Raw genomic sequence first — 20,394 nt, 5'->3', positions numbered from 1 at the left:
GATACTAGATAAAGTAAATACTATATTATATTTGTGTATAGATATGATGTTCTAGATATATATATATATATTTGTTGTGTTAAACTAGGAGTGAATGTTTATTTATTTTGAAAATGTTAAATTGAAAGTAATAATGTAACATCATTTTAATAAAATATTGTAGATAATTTATCAAATAATAAACCCGTGTTCTATCAATGATCTTTCAAGCAAAGAGATTTTAGAAAACAAAATTATTTTATTTTGGTACAGGGTGTCCTGATAAACACGAGAACTAACTAACTGCTTATATCGTCATCGAACTATGTACTATTTTGATGTCTTTCCATTTAAAATTTCTAAATTAGAAATCATTTTTCAACATTCCAGATTCCAATTTGTTACGTTAAATTCATTTTGTCTTTTTATCTAAAGGGACCGTTCACCTATTTGGGTAATTTCATGGTAAACTAAACAGCCAATTAGCTGTTATACTTGATATTAGTCTCACTTTTCAAAGATAACTTTGGCCGGAGAAACAGCTGATTTATATTTCAGAATTCCAGCGCAAATGTATCTGTACCTTTGCCTTCAACACTAAATTAGACGTTTTCAGTAAAAAACAGCTCAAGACAAATTTAAATTATTAAATTTCAATGCAATGACAATCAATTAATCATTAAGCAATTTCTGTTCGATATAAATAAAATATGCTTTCTCAACTGCAATGATGCATTTGTAAATAATCCGAAAAAGTGCATGTATTAAGTTGACATCGAAAAAAATTACGAACCCTGTCTGCTGGCTGTGGGGGGGGGGGGTGAACTTATTATGTTTCATTTAAATCCCGAAGCAATACAAACTATTAAATGTTCTTAAAAAGTGTTTTTTAAAGAACGTTGAAAAAAATAATTACATTTACAATTCACTATTATTTACAACCGTTTAATTTTTTACTTGAAAATGTCAATTAATATAACAAAAAAAAGTGTCTAGGCAAAGGTATCATACCTTTTGCGCCGAAATTCTGAACGATAATCGGTTTTTTTCTTTGGCCATGGAAGTCTTTGAAAAGTAAGACCACCACCAATCAATAGCTAATAAGCTATTTAGTTTACCCTAAAATTACCCAAATGTGAACTGTCCCTTTAATGTCGTTATGATTTTTTTTAAATAACAGAGAAGGCGGAGCCCATTTTAAAAATGTCAAATAATAAATTCTTTTTTAAACTGTCATATTTTCAGCAAGGAAAAAAATGTTCAAGTCGTCTCTATGTTTTTGGTACACGCTGACAAGACAATCATTGAGCTAAAAATCAGAGAATATCTAGTCCTTTGGTTTGTATTGGGTTAAAGATTAGAGACAAGTGTACTGAAAATGAGAGAATATTGTTATTGGATGGGAGATTAGATAATATTATCGTTGGTTTAAAGCTTAGACAGGGTTAACGATAAGAGAATCGAATCAATGGTTGGGTTAAAGATTAGACAGGGCTAAAGATAAAAGAATCTAATCAATGGTTAGGTTAAAGATAATAGAATCTAATCAATGGCTTGGTTAAAGATTAGACAGGGTTAAAGACAAGAGAATCTAATCAATGATTGGGTTAAAGATTAGACAGGGTTAAAGATAAGAGAATCTAATCAATGGTTGGGTTAAAGATTAGACAGGGTTAAAGATAAGAGAATCTAATCAATGGCTGGGTTAAAGATTATACAGGGCTAAAGATAAGATAATCTAATCAATGGTTGGGTTAAAGATTAGACAGGGTTAAAGATAAGAGAATCTAATCAATGGTTGGGTTATAGATTAGACAGGGTTAAAGATAAGAGAATCTAATCAATGGTTGGGTTAAAGATAAGAGAATCTAATCAATTATTGGGTTAAAGATTAGACAGGGTTAAAGATAAGAGAATCTTATCAATGGTTGGGTTAAAGATTAGACAGAGTTTAAGATAAGAGAACCCAATCAATGGTTGGTTTAAAGATTAGACAGGGTTAAAGTTAAAAGAATCTAATCAATGGTTGGGTTAAAAATAAGACAGGGTTAAAGATAAGAGAATCTAATCAATGGTTGGGTTAAAGATTAGACACGGTTAAAGATAAAAGAATTTAATCAATGGTTGGGTTTTTTTTCGAACTGGCGCATTTAAAAAAAATACAACTATTTTCCAGTATTTTTTTCCAATTTTGATGCTCCAAAAACCTTCCTTGGAGTCATGTGAGGTCCATCACAAAATTTGTACCCGCTCGTTTTAGCCGTTTTGATGATTGTCGAATGCAAACGGACAAACAGACAATCGAAGTATATACAGGGTGTCCCACGAAACATGACAGTTGGTGATTAGTTTTGAATGTCTTCTTCCATAAATTGTATTGGTTATTTAGACTTTTTGCAGTTAATTTCGAAAAAAAAAAAAAAACATATTTTCCTCAAATTTATTTTACTTTGAAATCAATTTTACTATTATATAATTACCATTTAATATTTTATCATTCTCTTTAGTATCAAACAACTTAACTAAATATGGAAGAAGACATTTTAAACTATTCACCAACTGTCATGTTTCATGGGACACCCTGTATAATATATATAGATATAGAAGTAAACATCCTAAATGTTTCTCTTACACAATAGCTAAAAGGTGTATCTGAATAATAAAAATAAAAGATTTACCTGAATATACTTATTTAAATTGAAACTCAAGTAAAGTTTTGAAATGAAGGGTAAAGCGTCAAATATCTCAAATCCAGAAATCTTATGTTGTTTGACCTAAAAACCTGAAAATGTCATTTTATCGTATTTCCTGCAATCTTGAAATTTTTAATGATAGATAAATGAATTTTTAACTAAATATTGCTGACCTACTTACCTTACACTGTGGGCATTTAAAGGAACTGTCGTCGTAATTTAAAATAACTATTTACTTATAAGGGGCCATCCCCGATCCCAAAACTACCCTTAAAACCTGAATCTGAGCTGGAAACTTTAGAATGGTGGATATCGAGATTAATGCTTTATCCTCTCTTTTTGCTAATTTCGAGACTATCATAATCTCGAGATTATGTTAGTCTTGAGATTAAATATTTAGATCAAGAAGTTTGATTCTAGGAATGCCAGATTTGTTCGTTTTCTTGACTGGAAGAGCCTTCACTTAATTTCTTACCCATTTATTTATAGATACATTAGTTAAAATTGGTTAAAAAGAATCTTAATTGTATGATTTAATATGTTTCTTCATCGATTAATTTTTAAAATGGCCGACAACATATTCTTTATTTGTTAGAAATTTCGGATTTCTCTCATGGGATAGAATCTATTTTTAAGGCTTTAATTGGTCAATACAATTTACGAACTATATTCCTGCACTCTCATATCGGAGAAAACAATGGACGGATATCCAAAGAGAGAAAAAGAGTGGATTAAGGACTAAAATGAAAAGTTTCCACAGCAGATATTCGGATTAAGTAGTTGGGATTAAAGGTTATCCATTCTAAAGTTTCCAGCTCTGACTGGATTAAAAACAAAAACATGAATCTCGTTCTAGGTCAGACAAAGTAGGTAAAAGAAAAATAAAGTGGTATAGGATATAACCTGAGAATATCAGGCGTTAAACGACACATATTAGACATCTATCTGATGTTCCTCTTTCGAAAAATGGGTGCAACTTTCCATAGCAGTCTATAAGATCTAAATTCAATAGTTCTAACAAAGACATTTAGAGTTAAAAGAAAAAACGAAGATTAAGGAATTATTTGAAGATTTGTTTTGACAGTTTTACTAATTCAATTATAAGCCCAGTAGTATATACTATATATATACTTCAGTCATGATAACTTTTAAACTGCATACAGTGATTATATAGTTTATTAAGCCAGGACAGAAAGATTAAAGGGATTGTTCGCGAAAAATTAAAGGGGGCTTACGTCGAAAAATATTCAATGGTGATTGCTTCTAATATAATTTCTATTTGTTGCGTCTATAAGGAGACAATTGTTAAAAACGACTCATACCGAAGACCGTAGCGTCCATACAAATTCAGAAAGTTGCAATATTTAACTCGGATCGTAAAAAATCAATTTAATTCCAAACAAATCATTTAGATATTACAACCATTAATCATCTATTTTTTCAACGCATTCATATAAAATTGATATTTCATAATATTATTTACTTGTTTCAAAGACGATATACTTTAAGAGGACGATTATTTGGCCGCTAGGTGTCTCTGGTCTCGTTGCTTCTGTAGTTTCACGTGGAAGAGACTCCAACGACACCTAGCGACAAAGAAATCGTCGTTTTAAGTACATCGTATATGAAACAAGTAAAAAATATTATGAAATATCAACTGTATACTAATGCGTTGAAAATAAAGTTTTGTTTTACCAACGATTAAATTGCAATATTGAAATTTATTTACATTTTTTGTATAAAGTGCAGTAAGCTAAAAGATAAACAAGCTTGACACTAACTAGAAACATAATCTACAATGACTGCTGACTCTCCTAAGCAGAGGATGAACTTACCCATGAGCAGAGCCTTCACCCATTTTAAAGCAAAGATTGAAACTACCCCAGAGAAGAGCAAGAACTTATTCCAAAGCAGAGCATAAACCTATCTCAGAGCAGAGTATGAACCAATCCCAGAGCAGAGCATGCTACTATCCCAGAGCAGAACATAAACCTATCTCAGAGCAGAAATTGAACCTATCTCACAGCAAAGATTGATTCTATCCCAGAGCAGAGCATGCACCTATTCCAGAGCAGAGCATGAAACTATCTCAGAGCAGAGATTGAATCTATCCCAGAGCAGAGCATGAAACTATCTCAGAGCAGAGATTAAACCTATCCCAAAGCAAACCATACATATATCCCAGAGCAGATTTTGAACTTACCCCAGAGCAGAGCATGAACCAATCCCAGAGCTAAGCATGCAACTATCTCAGATCAGAGATTGAACCTATCCCAGAGCAGAGCATGAACCTATCTCAGAGCAGAGATTGAACATATACTAGAGCAGAGCAAACCTATTTCAGAGCAGAGATTAAACTTATCCCAGAGCAGAGATTGAACTTATCCCAGAGCAGAGCATGAACCTATCCCAGATCAGAGATTGAACCTATACCAGAGCAGAGCAAACCTATCTCAGAGCAGAGCCAAGTTATCTCAGAGCAGAGCATGAACCAATCCCAGAGCAGAGCATGAACCTATCTCAGAGAAGAGATTGAACTTATCCCAGAGCAGAGCATGAACCTTTCCCAAAGCAGACCATACATCTATCCTAGAGCAAATTTTGAACCTATCCCAGAGCAGAGCATGAACCTATATCAGAACAGAGTATAAGCCTATCTCAGAGCAGGGATTGAACCTATCAGTTTTCATATATCTGTGATATCCGAATTATCGCACATGATTTCTCGTGTTAAATATTTTGCTGACTTTACTAGTTCCATAGACTTTCCTAGTCCTTACAGACAGCACTCAGTTTCACTGAGAACCCGGAGAACAGTAAACCTTCTCCTGAAACCTCCTCGATACTTTAGGTTAAATTTGAAGAGTCGTCATGATGTTTAAGATTTGCAGACATTTTGCTTTCAAATATTTGATCTGAATTCAGCTTCTTTCTATTTTCTCAGTTTCAATTTTATAAAATACATTGTTATAATTTAATCTCAAATGTTGTTGATCGTGTAAGGTTTCATTAAATATTATTATTATTATATGATTAGATTTCAAAAAACATTTGCATGAAAATCTTACATTATCTGAAAAGCTAAACCATTTGATCCTGTAAGGTCACGTGACCGACAATTTTCTCTAGGAAATATTATTTTTTTCTTTAAAATATTAAAAACATATTTTAAACATATTTTGTAATCATTGATTTTATCAAACCATTAATTTTCCATGACAAAAGATATTTTTTATTGACATGATGAAATGTTTGTCAGCATATATTAGTTAAGAGAGGTTTGTGCTTTATAATCTTCAAGGTCTGCAGGTCTAAAATTATCTGAAAATTCTGCGAGAAAAAGTTTCAATTGCATTTATCTATTTAATTAGAACTATAAACAAACGAAAAGTTAAACCATGAAATCTCCAATTTGGAGAAGGGTTTGTTAGATTTTGCTCTAATACTTAGGAGAAGAGAATTGAGGTCATAAACTCTGATTTTCTCATCTCCATATCTTTGCAACCCAATAACGTATAATCCTAGATATTTCAAACTATGAATCTGTAAGATCAAATAACCTAGGTTTCAACTATCAAAGGTTTTTGCCATTAGGTTAAAAAATATAAGGAAATCAGAGTTTGTGGCAAAGACTCAATTCCTTTAAAAAATCAATTCTTAATCTAATTATTGTTTTTTGTTTGATTAATCAACGCCTCCTATTATATTTGAACTTTAAGCTAGATAATTTATAAATAGGGTTGTGGGGCCCTTCGACCCCATTTTTAGCATTAATTTTTAGTTTCTTAATTCAATATCATCATCATAATTCTGAAAACCCAAAAATGTTCTTCATTGCAGAAACCTCTCCCAATGTCATTTGAGTTCGCAAAAATCTGTGTGCCCGATCGGTTCTGCCGTTTCGACGTTCACCGGATTAAAAGAAAATAACGGAGAGTATTGATAAATTTTGATAATGATAAACTTCACCTCTTCTGATAGATCTATTTAATTTATCATCTTTGAGCCGAAAGAATAGCAGATGTATTTTCAAAGGTGTGATTGTCAGTGTTATGAGACATCAATATTGATTGAAACTCTAAATAATAATTAGTGTTATGACTCAGGTTGAATTCTGATCATATTTTATATATTTGCATTTTAAAACAGAAAGGTGTGTGGAGTGAAGTTCAAAAATAACCAAATTTTTCTAGAAAAAAAAATTGGCTGGCCAATTATTTAAATCAGTAGAGTTCTGATCTATACTTTTTTTAGTGAAACAGTATGAAACAAAAACGTACTGTACGGTTCACACGGTGCGGAATAGAAAACGTACTGTACGGTTCACACGATGCGGAATAGAAAACGTACTGTACGGTTCACACGGTGCGGAATCTTTAACTCACCAAACACTAAACTCTGCACTACTAAACTTTAAACCACTAAACTCTGCACCACTATATTCTGCAACACAAAATTTCGGCCACACTATACTTTGCACCGTACCACTAAACTCTGCACCACTAAACTCTGCATTACTAAACTCTGCACCTCTAAACTCTGCAACACTAAACTCTGCAACACTAAAATCTGCAACACTAAACTCTGCACCACTAAACTCTGCAACACTAAACTCTGCAACACTAAACTCTGCAACAATAAACTCTGCACCACTAAACTCTGCAACACTTTACTCTTCACCACTAAACTCTGCACCACTAAACTCTGCACCATTAAACTCTGCAACACTAAACTCTGCAACACTAAACTCTGCACCACTAAACTCTGCACCACTAAACTCTGCACCACTAAACTCTGCACCACTAAACTCTGCAACACTAAACTCTGCACCCTAAACTCTGCAACACTAAACTCTGCAACGCTAAACTCTGCACCACTAAACTCTGCAACACTTTACTCTGCAACACTTTTTCTGCACCACTAAACTCTGCACCACTAAACTCTGCACCACTAAACACTGCAACACTAAACTCTGCAACACTAAACTCTGCAACCCTAAACTCTGCAACACTTTACTCTACACCACTTTACTCTGCACCACTAAACTCTGCACCACTAAACTCTGCAAAACTTTACTCTGCAACACTTTACTCTGCATCACTAAACTCTGCACCACTAAACTATGCACCACTAAACTCTGCAACACTTTACTCTGCAACACTAAACTCTGCACCACTAAACTCTGCAACAATTAACTCTGCACCACTAAACTCTGCACCACTTAACTCTGCACCATTAAACTCTGCACCACTAAACTCTGCACCACTAAACTCTGCAACACTAAACTCTGCAACACTAAACTCTGCAACACTAAACTCTGCACCACTAAACTCTGCACCACTAAACTCTGCAACACTAAACTCTGCAACCCTAAACTCTGCAACACTTTACTCTGCAACACTAAACTCTGCAACACTTTACTCTGCAACACTAAACTCTGCATTACTAAACTCTGCAACACTTTACTCTGCAACACTAAACTCTGCATTACTAAACTCTGCAACACTTAACTCTGCAACACTAAACTCTGCATTACTAAACTCTGCAAAACTTTACTCTGCAACACTAAACTCTGCACCACTAAACTCTGCAACACTAAACTCTGCAACACTTAAATCTGCAATACTAATCTCATTTCCCTTGAAAAGTGTTTTTCAGGATTTAAACATTGATATCAACTTTAATATGGGGAGTATAATTTCTTTCGTACGGTCCAAAACATGACAATTTTTCTACAGTCTTAAACGAAAACATCTTGATAGTGTTTATTTCTGAAAGTACACTAATTAGCCTAGTTTCCGTACAAATCTCAATTAGCCCAGATCTTGAATCTTGAATTAAAAATGCTGAATATGAGAATGTGAAATGTATTTTTGTTGTTTAGATAATACTTACAACATGGCAAAGATATCTCACTTTTTTAATATTTCTGTTACGTACTTTGTTCAAAGAAAATGTACACTTGCCACTAAATTATTTATTCCCAATATCTTTACAACCCAATGGTAAATCCTTGGATATAACTTTGAATACCTGAACAGCATACATATTTTATAATATTTTAGGTTTACGACACAACATATAAAAATTTAGGGTTAGAAAAATAGAGAATGTGACGAGTAATCAGTTTTATTGTTCACTCTAGAATTGTGAATGGTGTTGTAATTGAAGGTAATGTAAGCGTAGTTTTAAATAAACCCTCGATTCCAAGATGGCAATAATCGATTTACTACGCTATCCTTAAATCGTTTTCTGATCAAGTATCAAATAGATATAAATGTTTTTATTCAGATTATAATCAGTTGCGGCTTTTCTGCATAAACGGCTTGCGCATTCTTACTTATAAGAAACAACGGAGAAACTAATAGAAATAAACACTTTTCGAGTCAGAACAACTAAGATATTTCTTTCACATTTTTGAGCAAATCAAGGTTACCATATCGGACATTGTCTTTTTGCATGGAGGGTCACTTGAAATTACTCGTATAGTCCCTTTAAGTAAAACAAAAATAATTTGTTGAACAGTTTTTTCAAATTATTTATGCTAAAAGTAGACAGTTTTTACTGTAAACTAGACAAGAAGGAAATCTTCTAAATATCTTCACGAGTAAAGGAGTAATGATTGAAAACAAATAATAATTCAATCGTACGTTTAATTTACTCTAGTTTAACGTGTGCAATACTGGCTATGTTCCTGGTCTAGCTTCTTTACTTATAATATACAATATATTTAACCCTATCCCTGCTGGGGTACTTGAAAACCAGGATACGCTGGGGGGGGGGTTCAATTTGACCCCCCTCTAAATCCCATGTTTTATGTCCAAATATGACAAATGATACATCATTAGAAAGCTCTTGTGCTCTACTTTTAGAATCTGCAAAAAAAAATTTGCAAATTTGCGAAAATTGAATTTTTTATCGCAAAATCCAGTTTTATAGTAAAAATGTTTGCAAAAAAAAATTTGTCCAAAAAATGAAAAATTATACATTTTTGAACAGCCCTTGACCATGCCATTTCAAATATGCAAAAATTTTTGCAAAATTTTAAATAACCTGATTTTTAATCAAGAAAAACTAAAAATGTGCAAATTTCCTTTGACAGGTTGTTTGCAAAAAATTTGCAATTTTTTTTTCGCAAAACTTGTGCAATCCGTTTCCTTATGTCATAGGCTTTCCAAAAAGCTAAATTTTATCAAAATCTGACAAGTGAAAGTGGGTCAAAACAAAGATTTAGTTTGTTAAAGGCAAAAGCAGTCATTCAGGCAGTGTGCCTGAGGACTCAGGCAGTTAGTATTAAAGCCCGGTTTTAGGCCTAAAGGGAGGGCTTTGGGTATGTAAGAAAAGTCAGAAAATTTCAACAGCCTCAGACCAATACTTTTTGAGTTATGTAAAAAAAACTACAGGGGGGGGTCAATATTACCAAAATTACCCCCCCCCCCCCAGGAGGAATAGGGTTAAATGTTTTTTACAAAACCTAGACAAATACTGACAAATTTTAACAAATCTATTTTCAAAATCCTTATTCCAAAAGCACTCTGCCTCCCCACAGTGGGGTATTTTAGAGGGCCATGGGGGGGGGCTGACTGGTTTTTTTTCACAATACTCATGCATTTGTCTTGTGTTTCGTGGTGAGAATAAAGGACAAAATGAATATATTCTGATAATCTTTTCATTTACAAATATTGTATATGAATTGTCGCTTGCAATAATTCATAATGATTTCAATTTATAATTACTTTTCCCGTTCATAAATTTATCCTTGAATGGATCCTGTAATCCCGTAATATATTTAAATATCGTCTTTGTCACAGCGAGCTTTTTGGAAGAACAACATATATTTTATAGCAAAAGCAAAAGAAAGCACAGGGGTTTCGGGGTAATCTAAATATAAAAAATTTTCTAACAGCCATACATAAAAGATCCTTGATTTAGTAGCGTGTTGAAAAATGGTATCTTAAGAGTTTTCAATGAAATAGCGGGTTTTTGGTCGAAATTCTAAACTAAAACATAGCATTTAAACAACTTAGAGACTCCTTTCAAATTATATATATATGTTGCCTATAGCCGGCCAAACGACTGGACCGATGGGGCTGAAATTTTTTGTGATTTTTTTCAAAATTGTTTGATCAAAATAAAAAAAAAATTTCTACGGCAACGTCGGGCCCTTCAGCTAGTACAATTTATTTAGATAAATAAGAAAAAGGTATAAAATATCAAATATATCAATTACTTAATAGTAAATACGAAAAGTCTATGTTTAATGGGTAAAAATTGGCTTTAAAGTTTAGTCACATTGGACTTCAAGGAATACCTCTAGTTTACAGTGCTCTAAAGTTATATAGAAGATGTAAAATGATGGAAACTGGAGATATCTTTGTTTTTCTAGTTGACAATTTGAAAGATCAAGATGTCCCCTTCCCTATCGTATTTCCGATATAGATGTAAATAGTACTACTGTGAATTGGTTACGGCACTTTTAAAGTCAGGAGAAACTAACAATAAAATTATCTAATCTGAAAAACTGGAAATAATCCGAAACTAATTTTAAATAATATTTCTAAAATAATTTAATTCTAATTTTAGAAAAATTGTTTCAAGGTCTTAAAACAAAGATTCAGCAATAATTGAATTACAGAGTATTTTAGACGTTTCAAAAAGAAATAGTAAAACTAGACATTACTTTTATGTCAAGTTTAAGCTGAATTGGTATTTAATACAAATATGTTGTCTGGGCCGCGGGATAGGGCAGTGGTCACATAAAATTCTACTATATTGGTACTATACATATTGGTACAACTTTGTCACCTTGTGTTTTTATGTTCAAAGAGCTACACACAAAGATAAGGCTGTAAAGACATGAGGGTCCCCAGGGGTAAATTTAGTTTCTGGCCTTTAAAGGCTCATTAAATGATTCGGAAAAAAAGAAAATCATGAAAATAAGAAAACAGACAATATCGTCTCTATAGCATCATCCTTTGTAGGTAATTCTTTTTTATTTCGACTATACACCGTTCAACGATAAAAATTGATCAATTGTCAGATAATTTCACCTAATTTTTAATTAAGAGCACTTTTAACGGTATTGTAAGTAAGTAATTGTCTAAAACGACGTCTTCCTCAAAATTACCAAGAAATGATTATCTTTATACCAATTATGATGCAGAATGAAAAGAGAAGGAAAACTTGTTAAAGGTTACATTGTGAGTAAAAGGTTAAGCTTATTAGACGGGAAACAAAGGGACTGAAAACTTGTAGACCTTTGATATTTCAAACTACAAATAAATGATTTCTGAGAAATCATTTATTTGTAGTTTGAAATATCAAAGGTTCACGTGGACCAAAGGTTGCAAAGATATAGGATAAGAAAGTTAAAAATTGTGCGAAATGTTTAGTTCCTTTCATATACGATATATTTCAGGTCATTTACGATATCAGATCATCTTTGTGGCGTCAAACATTATAGAAATCCAATGTAAAGAAATCGCTAGGAACAGCAACAATTGGCGTATTTTCCGGGAGAACATTTTCATATTTTTGAGAAATTAAAGTTTTTGTAAAACGTAGCTTATCATTATCATTATCATAATTTCTATTTTTTAACATACCCTAGACACTAAACAACTAACTAGATTAATATGTACATTAGTACTGCTCTCTATTGTGTTTAAGGTCCCCCCAGATTTTATTATGTACTGACAACATAAATGAATGATTATATCGTTACATAGATTGCGTGTTACTATTAAAAAAACTATTTTATGAAAATGATATGTACAGTTTTATTTTTACAAAAAAAATTCTCCAGCAATGCTAATACCATCTCATAAAATTCCGTGTTACCATTTAAATAAAACGATTTTATGAAAATTATATCTACTTTACACTGATTATTTAATTTCTTAAAGATATAAAATAAAAATTTCTCCCGGAAAATACGCCTTGTTGCTACACCTAGCGATTTCTATACGTTGGACTTCTATAATTTTTGACGCCCAGAAAACGCCATCTTTTCTTTAAAGTTGAAAAATCAAATTTTATAATTTCTCCTAACTCTTCTTTTTTCTCCAAGAATGAACTTTTTGTTCCATCTGGGATCGGCTGCCGAAGTGTACTGCAGATTGTAGAGTACAGACTGCAGGGAAGTGTACTGCAGATTGTAGAGTACAGACTGCAGGGAAGTGTACTGCAGATTGTAGAGTACAGACGGCAGGGAAGTGTACTACATACTGTAGAGTAAAGACTGTACTACGCTGTACGGTACATGGCTGATTCTGAAGTTACAAGATGGATAAACATATAAAAGCTGTTATTGCTGACACCCATTGGTGCAATTTTGGATCAAAGGAACATCCAAAGGAGAAAACTAGGTAAATTTTAAAAATAATTAGAAGCATAAAGGAACTTTAAAGCCTAATATCAGGTGAAATTCCGGATTCACAACGGTACCCGTAAAAGCTTTGTCTGAAAAAGTATAAATTATAATGTTTATAACTCTGAAAACTAATCATTTTAAAAAGTGTTTGCTCCAAAAAAGGGACTTGCGTTTTTCTACTGCAGAAAAAAAATAATTGTCAGAATTAAACACTTTTAAAACTAGAAAACTACAATTTCTTGTTAACATGATTGATCAGAGAAAGGTTTCAAGAGTATATCAATGTTAATCAGGCATTGTCATCTTTGCATGGAGGCTGACTTGAAATTACGGCCTTACAGTCCCTTTAAACTTTGTCATTTATTTGTTTTATCTTTCCAACCTAAGCATGTGAATTTTAAGCTTTTGTCAATATTTCAGAAAGCTGTGACTTTCAATCACAATTTGACCTATTAAACATAATTTATTTTGCCTTTTTCTGATATCATTTTTTGCCGACATATACTTTTTGTATGAAAAGTATTAAACAAACAAATCCGTAAGTTTATACATTGTTTAATTATTTACCAAAACGCATATGACTTTAAATAGAAGAAACCGAACGCCTCGCACTCTGGTTAGTCCGGGGTGTAATGTCAAAGACATTATAACCTATGAACTTGTATATCTTGTTGTCAAAGTTTTAAATTTCAAATGTTCACACCATCATATGTAATCATAAAAAATCGGAGTTTGTGTAAAGAACTCAGTTTTAATTCGAGATTATTCTTTTACAACAATTTTTTTCTCCAAATATACTTTTCAAAAAACGACAAAAGTAATTTATTAGTGATAGAAATGAGTAAAACTTTGCAATAAAACCGTATATAAGTATAATTGTAATTAATTTGTCTAAAGCGTTTGGGTAGAATTCAATAAATAAGGGAGAAAGAAAATGAGTCTTTGCCACAAACTCTGAGTTTCTAATCTTCGTAGACCTTAGATATTCTAAATTATGAATTCTGTCAGATAAAATATTCTTAGCCTTAGAGATAATATATACCATTGGATTGCAAAGATATAGAAATTAGACAAATTTAAATTTGTGAAGTTCTTAAAAAGAGAAAATAAATTTCAGGAACGACGGGAAATTGTATTCATTCCCACCCCTTCATTTGCCAATGTCGACAGTCGAGTTGACAGTAATATTGAGAACCTAGGTGTTTTTAAAACTTTGAAATGTCCCAATACTGAAAAAAATAAAGACAAGAGACCAATCAAATTTCTTTTCTTTTCTAATATATTAATGTTTTATGAAGAATTCATCAACAACTTTTTAAGAATTTATTGTATCATTTCTATGTTTATGTTTTATATTGATGTCATAATCATATTAATATCTTTGATTTACTCTTTCTGAACTGTCGCATTGCAGTCTTTCAAACTGGAGTAAATTGGTCATGCAATATTTTTACACTTAACAGAGGCAGACATTTTTCAATAAAGACAAAGCAATTTTTCATTTTGTTTAAAGGGACTGTAGAGATACGTTGATTTATTAGTTAATTGAAAATTGGGGTGTACAACTTTCTTATTACATCTAATAAAGTCCCTTTAATCCTAAATAAACTGGACACAATGAAGATGAAAATCCCAACCCTCCCTCTTTACAGAATTAAGATTTAAAAGTTGTAATTTCAGTTAATTGTTCTGTATTCAGTAAGTTAAAATCTTTAATTTAGTTTGTTCAGGGGAACAGAAGCTACTTATGGATCCGTAGAAAATGTGGACCCAGAGAACTCTATGAATCACCCCCCGGCTCAACCTGGGTGTTTATCCAAGACCATGAACAAGATCAAGATCACACTGCAGGAGAATATGTTCACCACTAAATTCTTCCCTCCACAGGGCAATGTAGCGTCTGTGTTAACACTCTGCTTTGCTGTAGTATCCGTCTTCTTGATGGCCCGGCTTGTATTTGGTCCTATTGCTGGTCCTGGAGGCACTATCTTTGCTCTGCTCATCCTTATCCTCTTCGCACTCATAGGAGGACAACTCATTAAATTCATCGGAATCTGTTTGTCTCGTATTACTGGGATGGATATACGACTTCCTCCCCTTCTGGGGATGTTACTTGTGGGTATACTTATGAAAAATGTGCCTTATAACTTTGGTCAATTTGGTCGAGCGGAATGTTTTGGAAATAGACAGATGGATTTTGTCGACAGCCTTCATGACTTTCCTGTCAACACAACGGAATTTAGTGAAAACTTTAAAGGAAAGTTTATTGACATTGAATCTTACTCGGGGAAAGAATCTGGAGAAATTATGAACAGTTCTGTGTTGGATCTGGACAATGGAACAATGGACAGATTTTTAAGTGGAGAACAGAACTCTGGAGTAGATTTTTCTTCCTGTAAAAAGAAGTATATTGGTCATGAGCTAGATCCTGTGCTATCGCGAACCCTGAGGTTTATTTGCCTAACAGTTCTTCTTCTAATGGCAGGGCTTGAACTTGATCCTGATGCCCTGTGGAATCTCTCTGGGATGGTCATCAGAGCTACTTTCATACCATGTATTGTGGAGGCAATGTCTGTTGCTATTTTTTCACATCTCATCCTCGGATTTCCCTGGACGGTTGGATGGATGCTTGGGTTTGTTCTAGCCGCCGTATCTCCAGCAGTTATTATCCCCAGCTTATTGAGTCTTTCTGAACGAGGATATGGAGTAGCAAAGGGAATTCCAACTCTTGTTATAGCCGCCTGTTCAGCAGATGATGTTGTGGCAATCAGTGGATTCGGAATCTTCTTGGGGATAACCTTCAATGCAAATGCCCCTCTCATTGATCTGATACTTCATGGTCCTATGGAAGTTGCAATTGGTGTTTCTGGAGGTTTAGTTTGGGGTGGGCTAGCTCAATGGATTCCAAACCAGCACAGTCCTCATGTTGCCTTCTTTAGGTTCATTATCCTTTTCTTTGGTGGACTTATCTCACAATTCGGAGCATTACTAATAAACTATGATGGAGCAGGAAGCTTGGCAGTTATTATCATGGCCTTTGTAGCATCACTCAGGTGGAGGAAGGAGGGGTGGGGAGATCACAATCCAGTATCATTAACTTTCCGCAAACTTTGGATCATCCTGGAAGCGGTAATCTTCTCTTTGATTGGAACAGAAATCCAGATTGACAAGATAGATACGGAGAGCATGTGGAATGGGATCCTTGTCCTTTGCCTAGCACTCATTCTCAGGATGATTTCTACATATTTTGCTGTGTCCTGTGGAAACCTGAATGTCAAGGAGAAGATTTTCATGGCATTTGCTTGGTTTCCCAAAGCAACAGTTCAGGCAGCAATAGGTGAATTATTAAACAATAAAATTTTAGAAAAATAACATTTAAACAAAACTATATTTATTTAGGAATTTAGGTAGGCGATTTTATGAATATAATGAAGATGACTTTCGGTTTAAAGTTTGATTTATTTCAAGGTTTTTATCAGCATTGATCCACACACACATGGAAAAAAAGAGAAGCTGCCAATTACAAAATTTTTTTCTAAATAATTTGTAATCATGTAATTCTAAAAATGCTCATAAATAATCTAAACTTAAATAAAATAGTCGTCTTCATTATATTGATATAATCGCCTACCACCGTCCATAATTACTTTTTTCAGGAACTGTATTTCTGGATTTTGCAATAATGAATGGGAGAACTGACTTAATTCCGGTAAATTTTATAGGTTTTTTTTCATGCAACTAAACCCTCGCCACAAACTCAAATTTTCTAATCCTTTGTTATTTCAAACTATTAATTCTGCTAAATTAAATACTCAAAGTTTGACGCATCGAAGGCTTTCGTCATAATGTTGCCAAGATGAAATTCAAAAATTAGATTTTATAGCGATGGCTCGGTTCCTTTTAAATTTCAGTATTAAGGGCTACCATTTTTTCTTCATATCTGCTATCAGAAAATCAATTATGTAAATTTTAGAGAATTTTCTGTTTTTATTGGCGGGTTTCCAAATGTTTGGACAAAGTTTTTTTATTTTTGGCGGCTGGCCATAACCCTTCCCTCGGTGTTATACATGAATTACCGCCAAAAATATTTAGTCTTATTGGTTACAAACCACATATACTTATAGGATTTCAAATATTGTTTTCATGTCGCCTGTTTTTAACTTTATCATTAAAAACCTAAAGATTTTGCGAATTTTCAGATTATTCTATATATTTCCAAAAATTAAAAAAAAAAAAATTTCTCGGCAAAGGAATCGAGTTTTTGCCACAAACTCTGATTTTCTAATCCCTATATCTAATTCCCGCCAATAATGTAGACATTTTATATTTCAAACTATGAATTCTGTTGGATCAAATAATCTAAGTTTGAAATGTCAAAGTTTTTAACCATCAGGTTGTAAAGATATAGAAAGTTAACAATTTGAGTTTGTTGCAAAAACTCAGTTGTTTTTTAAAACTTTGCCAATTAAAATGAGAACCGAATGATTCAGCTGTTCTGGATTAAAACAAACTGAATCACTTAAACTGTTAAAAATTTCCACGTTTCCACTTAAACATTAAAAAAAATATATATATTTTTAACGACATTCTTATTTTCTTTTTTTTTCAGTAAAAAACAAAATTTTTGACAATTTTCATTTTAAAACACGATTTTTAACATTTTTATATAGGAAAAAAATTGAATCTTTGCCACAAATCCCTATAATTTTACAACCTGATTGCACTTTTGATATTGCAAACTTAGATTATTTATATATATGATAATGCAGGTTGCAAAGATATATGGATTAGAAAATTTAAATTTGTGGCTGAAACTCAAACTTTTAGAATACTTTTTAGATGGGTGAGCAGGTTTTAACATTGGCAGTCCTATCTATACTCATAACAGCACCTCTGGGAGCCATTGGTATTCTAGGACTTGGTCCTAAACTCCTCTCTTGTGATCTCCCAGCAGCAGGTCAAGAACAGGACCTGGAGGAAAACCAGGACCCGGAGACAAACCAGGACCAAACCATAGATCCGAACAGCGAGGAGGTAATTGATCTACAAAGAAAACAGGATAAATTTATTGAAAGCGAGAATAAGATCGGAGAAAGAGTTAAAGACAATGATAAAACTAGAGAGAAGGATTTACAGGAGCTTCTCCTAGTTATCAGTGAGGATGAAACATGGGACGGACGAGGAGAAAAAATGAAAGGAAGTAATGAATAAGATTTAAAATATAAGAAAATTAAAATTAAAATAAATTTACCTTCTTGTAACCTTGCAAAGATCAATGCACGCAACAATTACAGTTTACTTATCTAAAATGTAAGAATACATCCAATAAAATAAAAATTAAGTAATTAAGTCTTTGCCACAAACTCTGATTTTCTAATCCCTATATCTTTAAAACCCAATGTTGTAGACCTTATATATTTCAAAGTAAGACTTAATTCTGTTAGATCAAATAATCTAAGTTTGAAATATCAAAGGTTTAAGCTATCAGGTTGCAAAGATATGAGGATTAAAAGATTTGAGTTTGTGGCAAAAACTCAATTTTTTCTAAAGCTTCAATTTGTGTGAAGTCAGACACTATACTTTAGACATATTGTGTCATCCCCTGGAATTCATGCTAAAAATATTTTATTTAATTATGAAGAAAAAAGTAGAATTTAATTTAATATGTTACTAATTGTGTTTACTAATGTTAATATTTATTATTTATTTTATTTAAATGTATTTCCCAAAAATAAACTTTTTGTTTTGTTTATCGTTAATGTTTGTATATTGTAACATTTTATAGGAATTGCCTCAAACCTTACATATATCTGTCGTGAACCTGAGATATCTCAAACCTTACATATATCTGTCGTGAACCATAGATATCTAAAACCTTACATATATCTGTCGTGAACCATAGATATCTAAACCTTACATATATCTGTCGTGAGCCATAGATATCTCAAACCTTAAATATATCTGTCGTGAAACATAGATATCTCAAACCTTACATATATCTGTCGTGAACCATAGATATCTCAAACCTTACATATATCTGTCGTGAACCATAGATATCTAAAACCTTACATATACCTGTCTTGAACCAAATATATATCTCAAACCTTACATATATCTGTCGTGAACCATAGATATCTAAAACCTTACATATACCTGTCGTGAACCATAGATATATAAAACCTTACATATACCTGTCGTGAACCATAGATATCTAAAACCTTACATATACCTGTCGTGAACCATAGATATCTCAAACCTTACATATACCTGTCGCGAACCTTAGATATCTCAAACTTTACATATATCTGTCGTGAACCTGAGATATCTCAAACCTTACATATATCTGTCGTGAACCTTAGATATATCAAACCTTACATATATCTGTCCTGAACCTTAGATATCTCAAACGATGCATATGTGAGAACAAATTATCTAAATTTTAAATATCAAAGGTTGCAAAGATAATGGAATTAGAAAACTTGAGTTTGTGGCAAAGATTCATTGCACCCTGATGATGTAAACCTTTGATAATTCATAACTTAACTTTTTGATCTAGAAAAATTTGAAATATGGAAGTTCAAAGATTCAAGGATTAGAAAAATAAAAATGAGGAATTAAGTCTATTAAGGTTTTTTTGTAGAGGAAATTTTTTGAAACCCTTAAATAAAAAACAAAGGAATTCAGTCTTTGCCAAAAACTTCGAATCCCTATATATTTTCAACCTGATGCATATGGTTTAAACCTTTGAGGTTTCAAACTATAAAATATTTGATCTAACAGAAACATCCATTGTTTAGAAACCTAAGACATTGGTTTGAAAAGAAGGGAATAGGAAATCAGAGTTCGATTTTTTTGTTTTGTTAAAGATTTCCAAAAATTTTCTCTTATCATGAACTCTACACAAAAACTTTTCTTCTCTTATTTTGTTTTCTAAATCACCAATTAAGCACGCGAAGGAAAATCCGCTTTTATAAACCATGTTTTTTTTAAATGTCAATTTTCAAACGCTAATTACTACATCATTTTTAAAAAATATAAGTTTTCTATAAAGCAAATGAAAGACTTTATTGGCACTTTTGATTATTTATTGAAACATAAATGCAACATAAAACCAAATTTAAAATTGGTTCGATAAATGTCCGAAATGTCCGCCATCTAGTGTCTCTTGGAATCTGGGATGTATATCTCTCTACGATCATCTTCAGCTCAGGGATTGTTTTAGATTTCTTTTTGATTGACTTCGGTCTCTGCAGAGCCTCCAGGAAGTAAAAATCCTAGGGGTTCAAGACAAACTGTGTGTTACGCTTTTTATAGAACTTTATATATCTTTGAAAATAATGGAGTTATAGC

At 32.6% G+C, this 20,394-nt stretch overlaps 1 protein-coding gene across 1 annotated transcript; it reads left to right on the top strand.

The window, feature by feature from the left end:
* Window positions 1-5,374: 5,374 nt before the first annotated feature.
* Window positions 5,375-19,849, top strand: LOC111709583 (sodium/hydrogen exchanger 9B2). The gene is made up of 5 exons (XM_023483319.1): window positions 5,375-5,523; window positions 12,742-13,039; window positions 14,775-16,381; window positions 17,960-18,244; window positions 19,842-19,849. The coding sequence occupies exons 2-5, from the start codon at window positions 12,957-12,959 to the stop codon at window positions 19,847-19,849; spliced, it is 1,983 nt and encodes a 660-aa protein (XP_023339087.1). The 5' UTR covers window positions 5,375-5,523; window positions 12,742-12,956.
* Window positions 19,850-20,394: the final 545 nt, after the last annotated feature.

This window comes from Eurytemora carolleeae, unplaced genomic scaffold, assembly GCF_000591075.1.
Source record: "Eurytemora carolleeae unplaced genomic scaffold, Eaff_2.0 scaffold59, whole genome shotgun sequence".
NCBI classification, from domain to species: Eukaryota; Metazoa; Arthropoda; class Copepoda; order Calanoida; family Temoridae; genus Eurytemora; species Eurytemora carolleeae.
The sequence above is the reverse complement of the archived record's forward strand: the minus strand, read 5'-3'. Positions and strand labels throughout refer to the sequence as shown.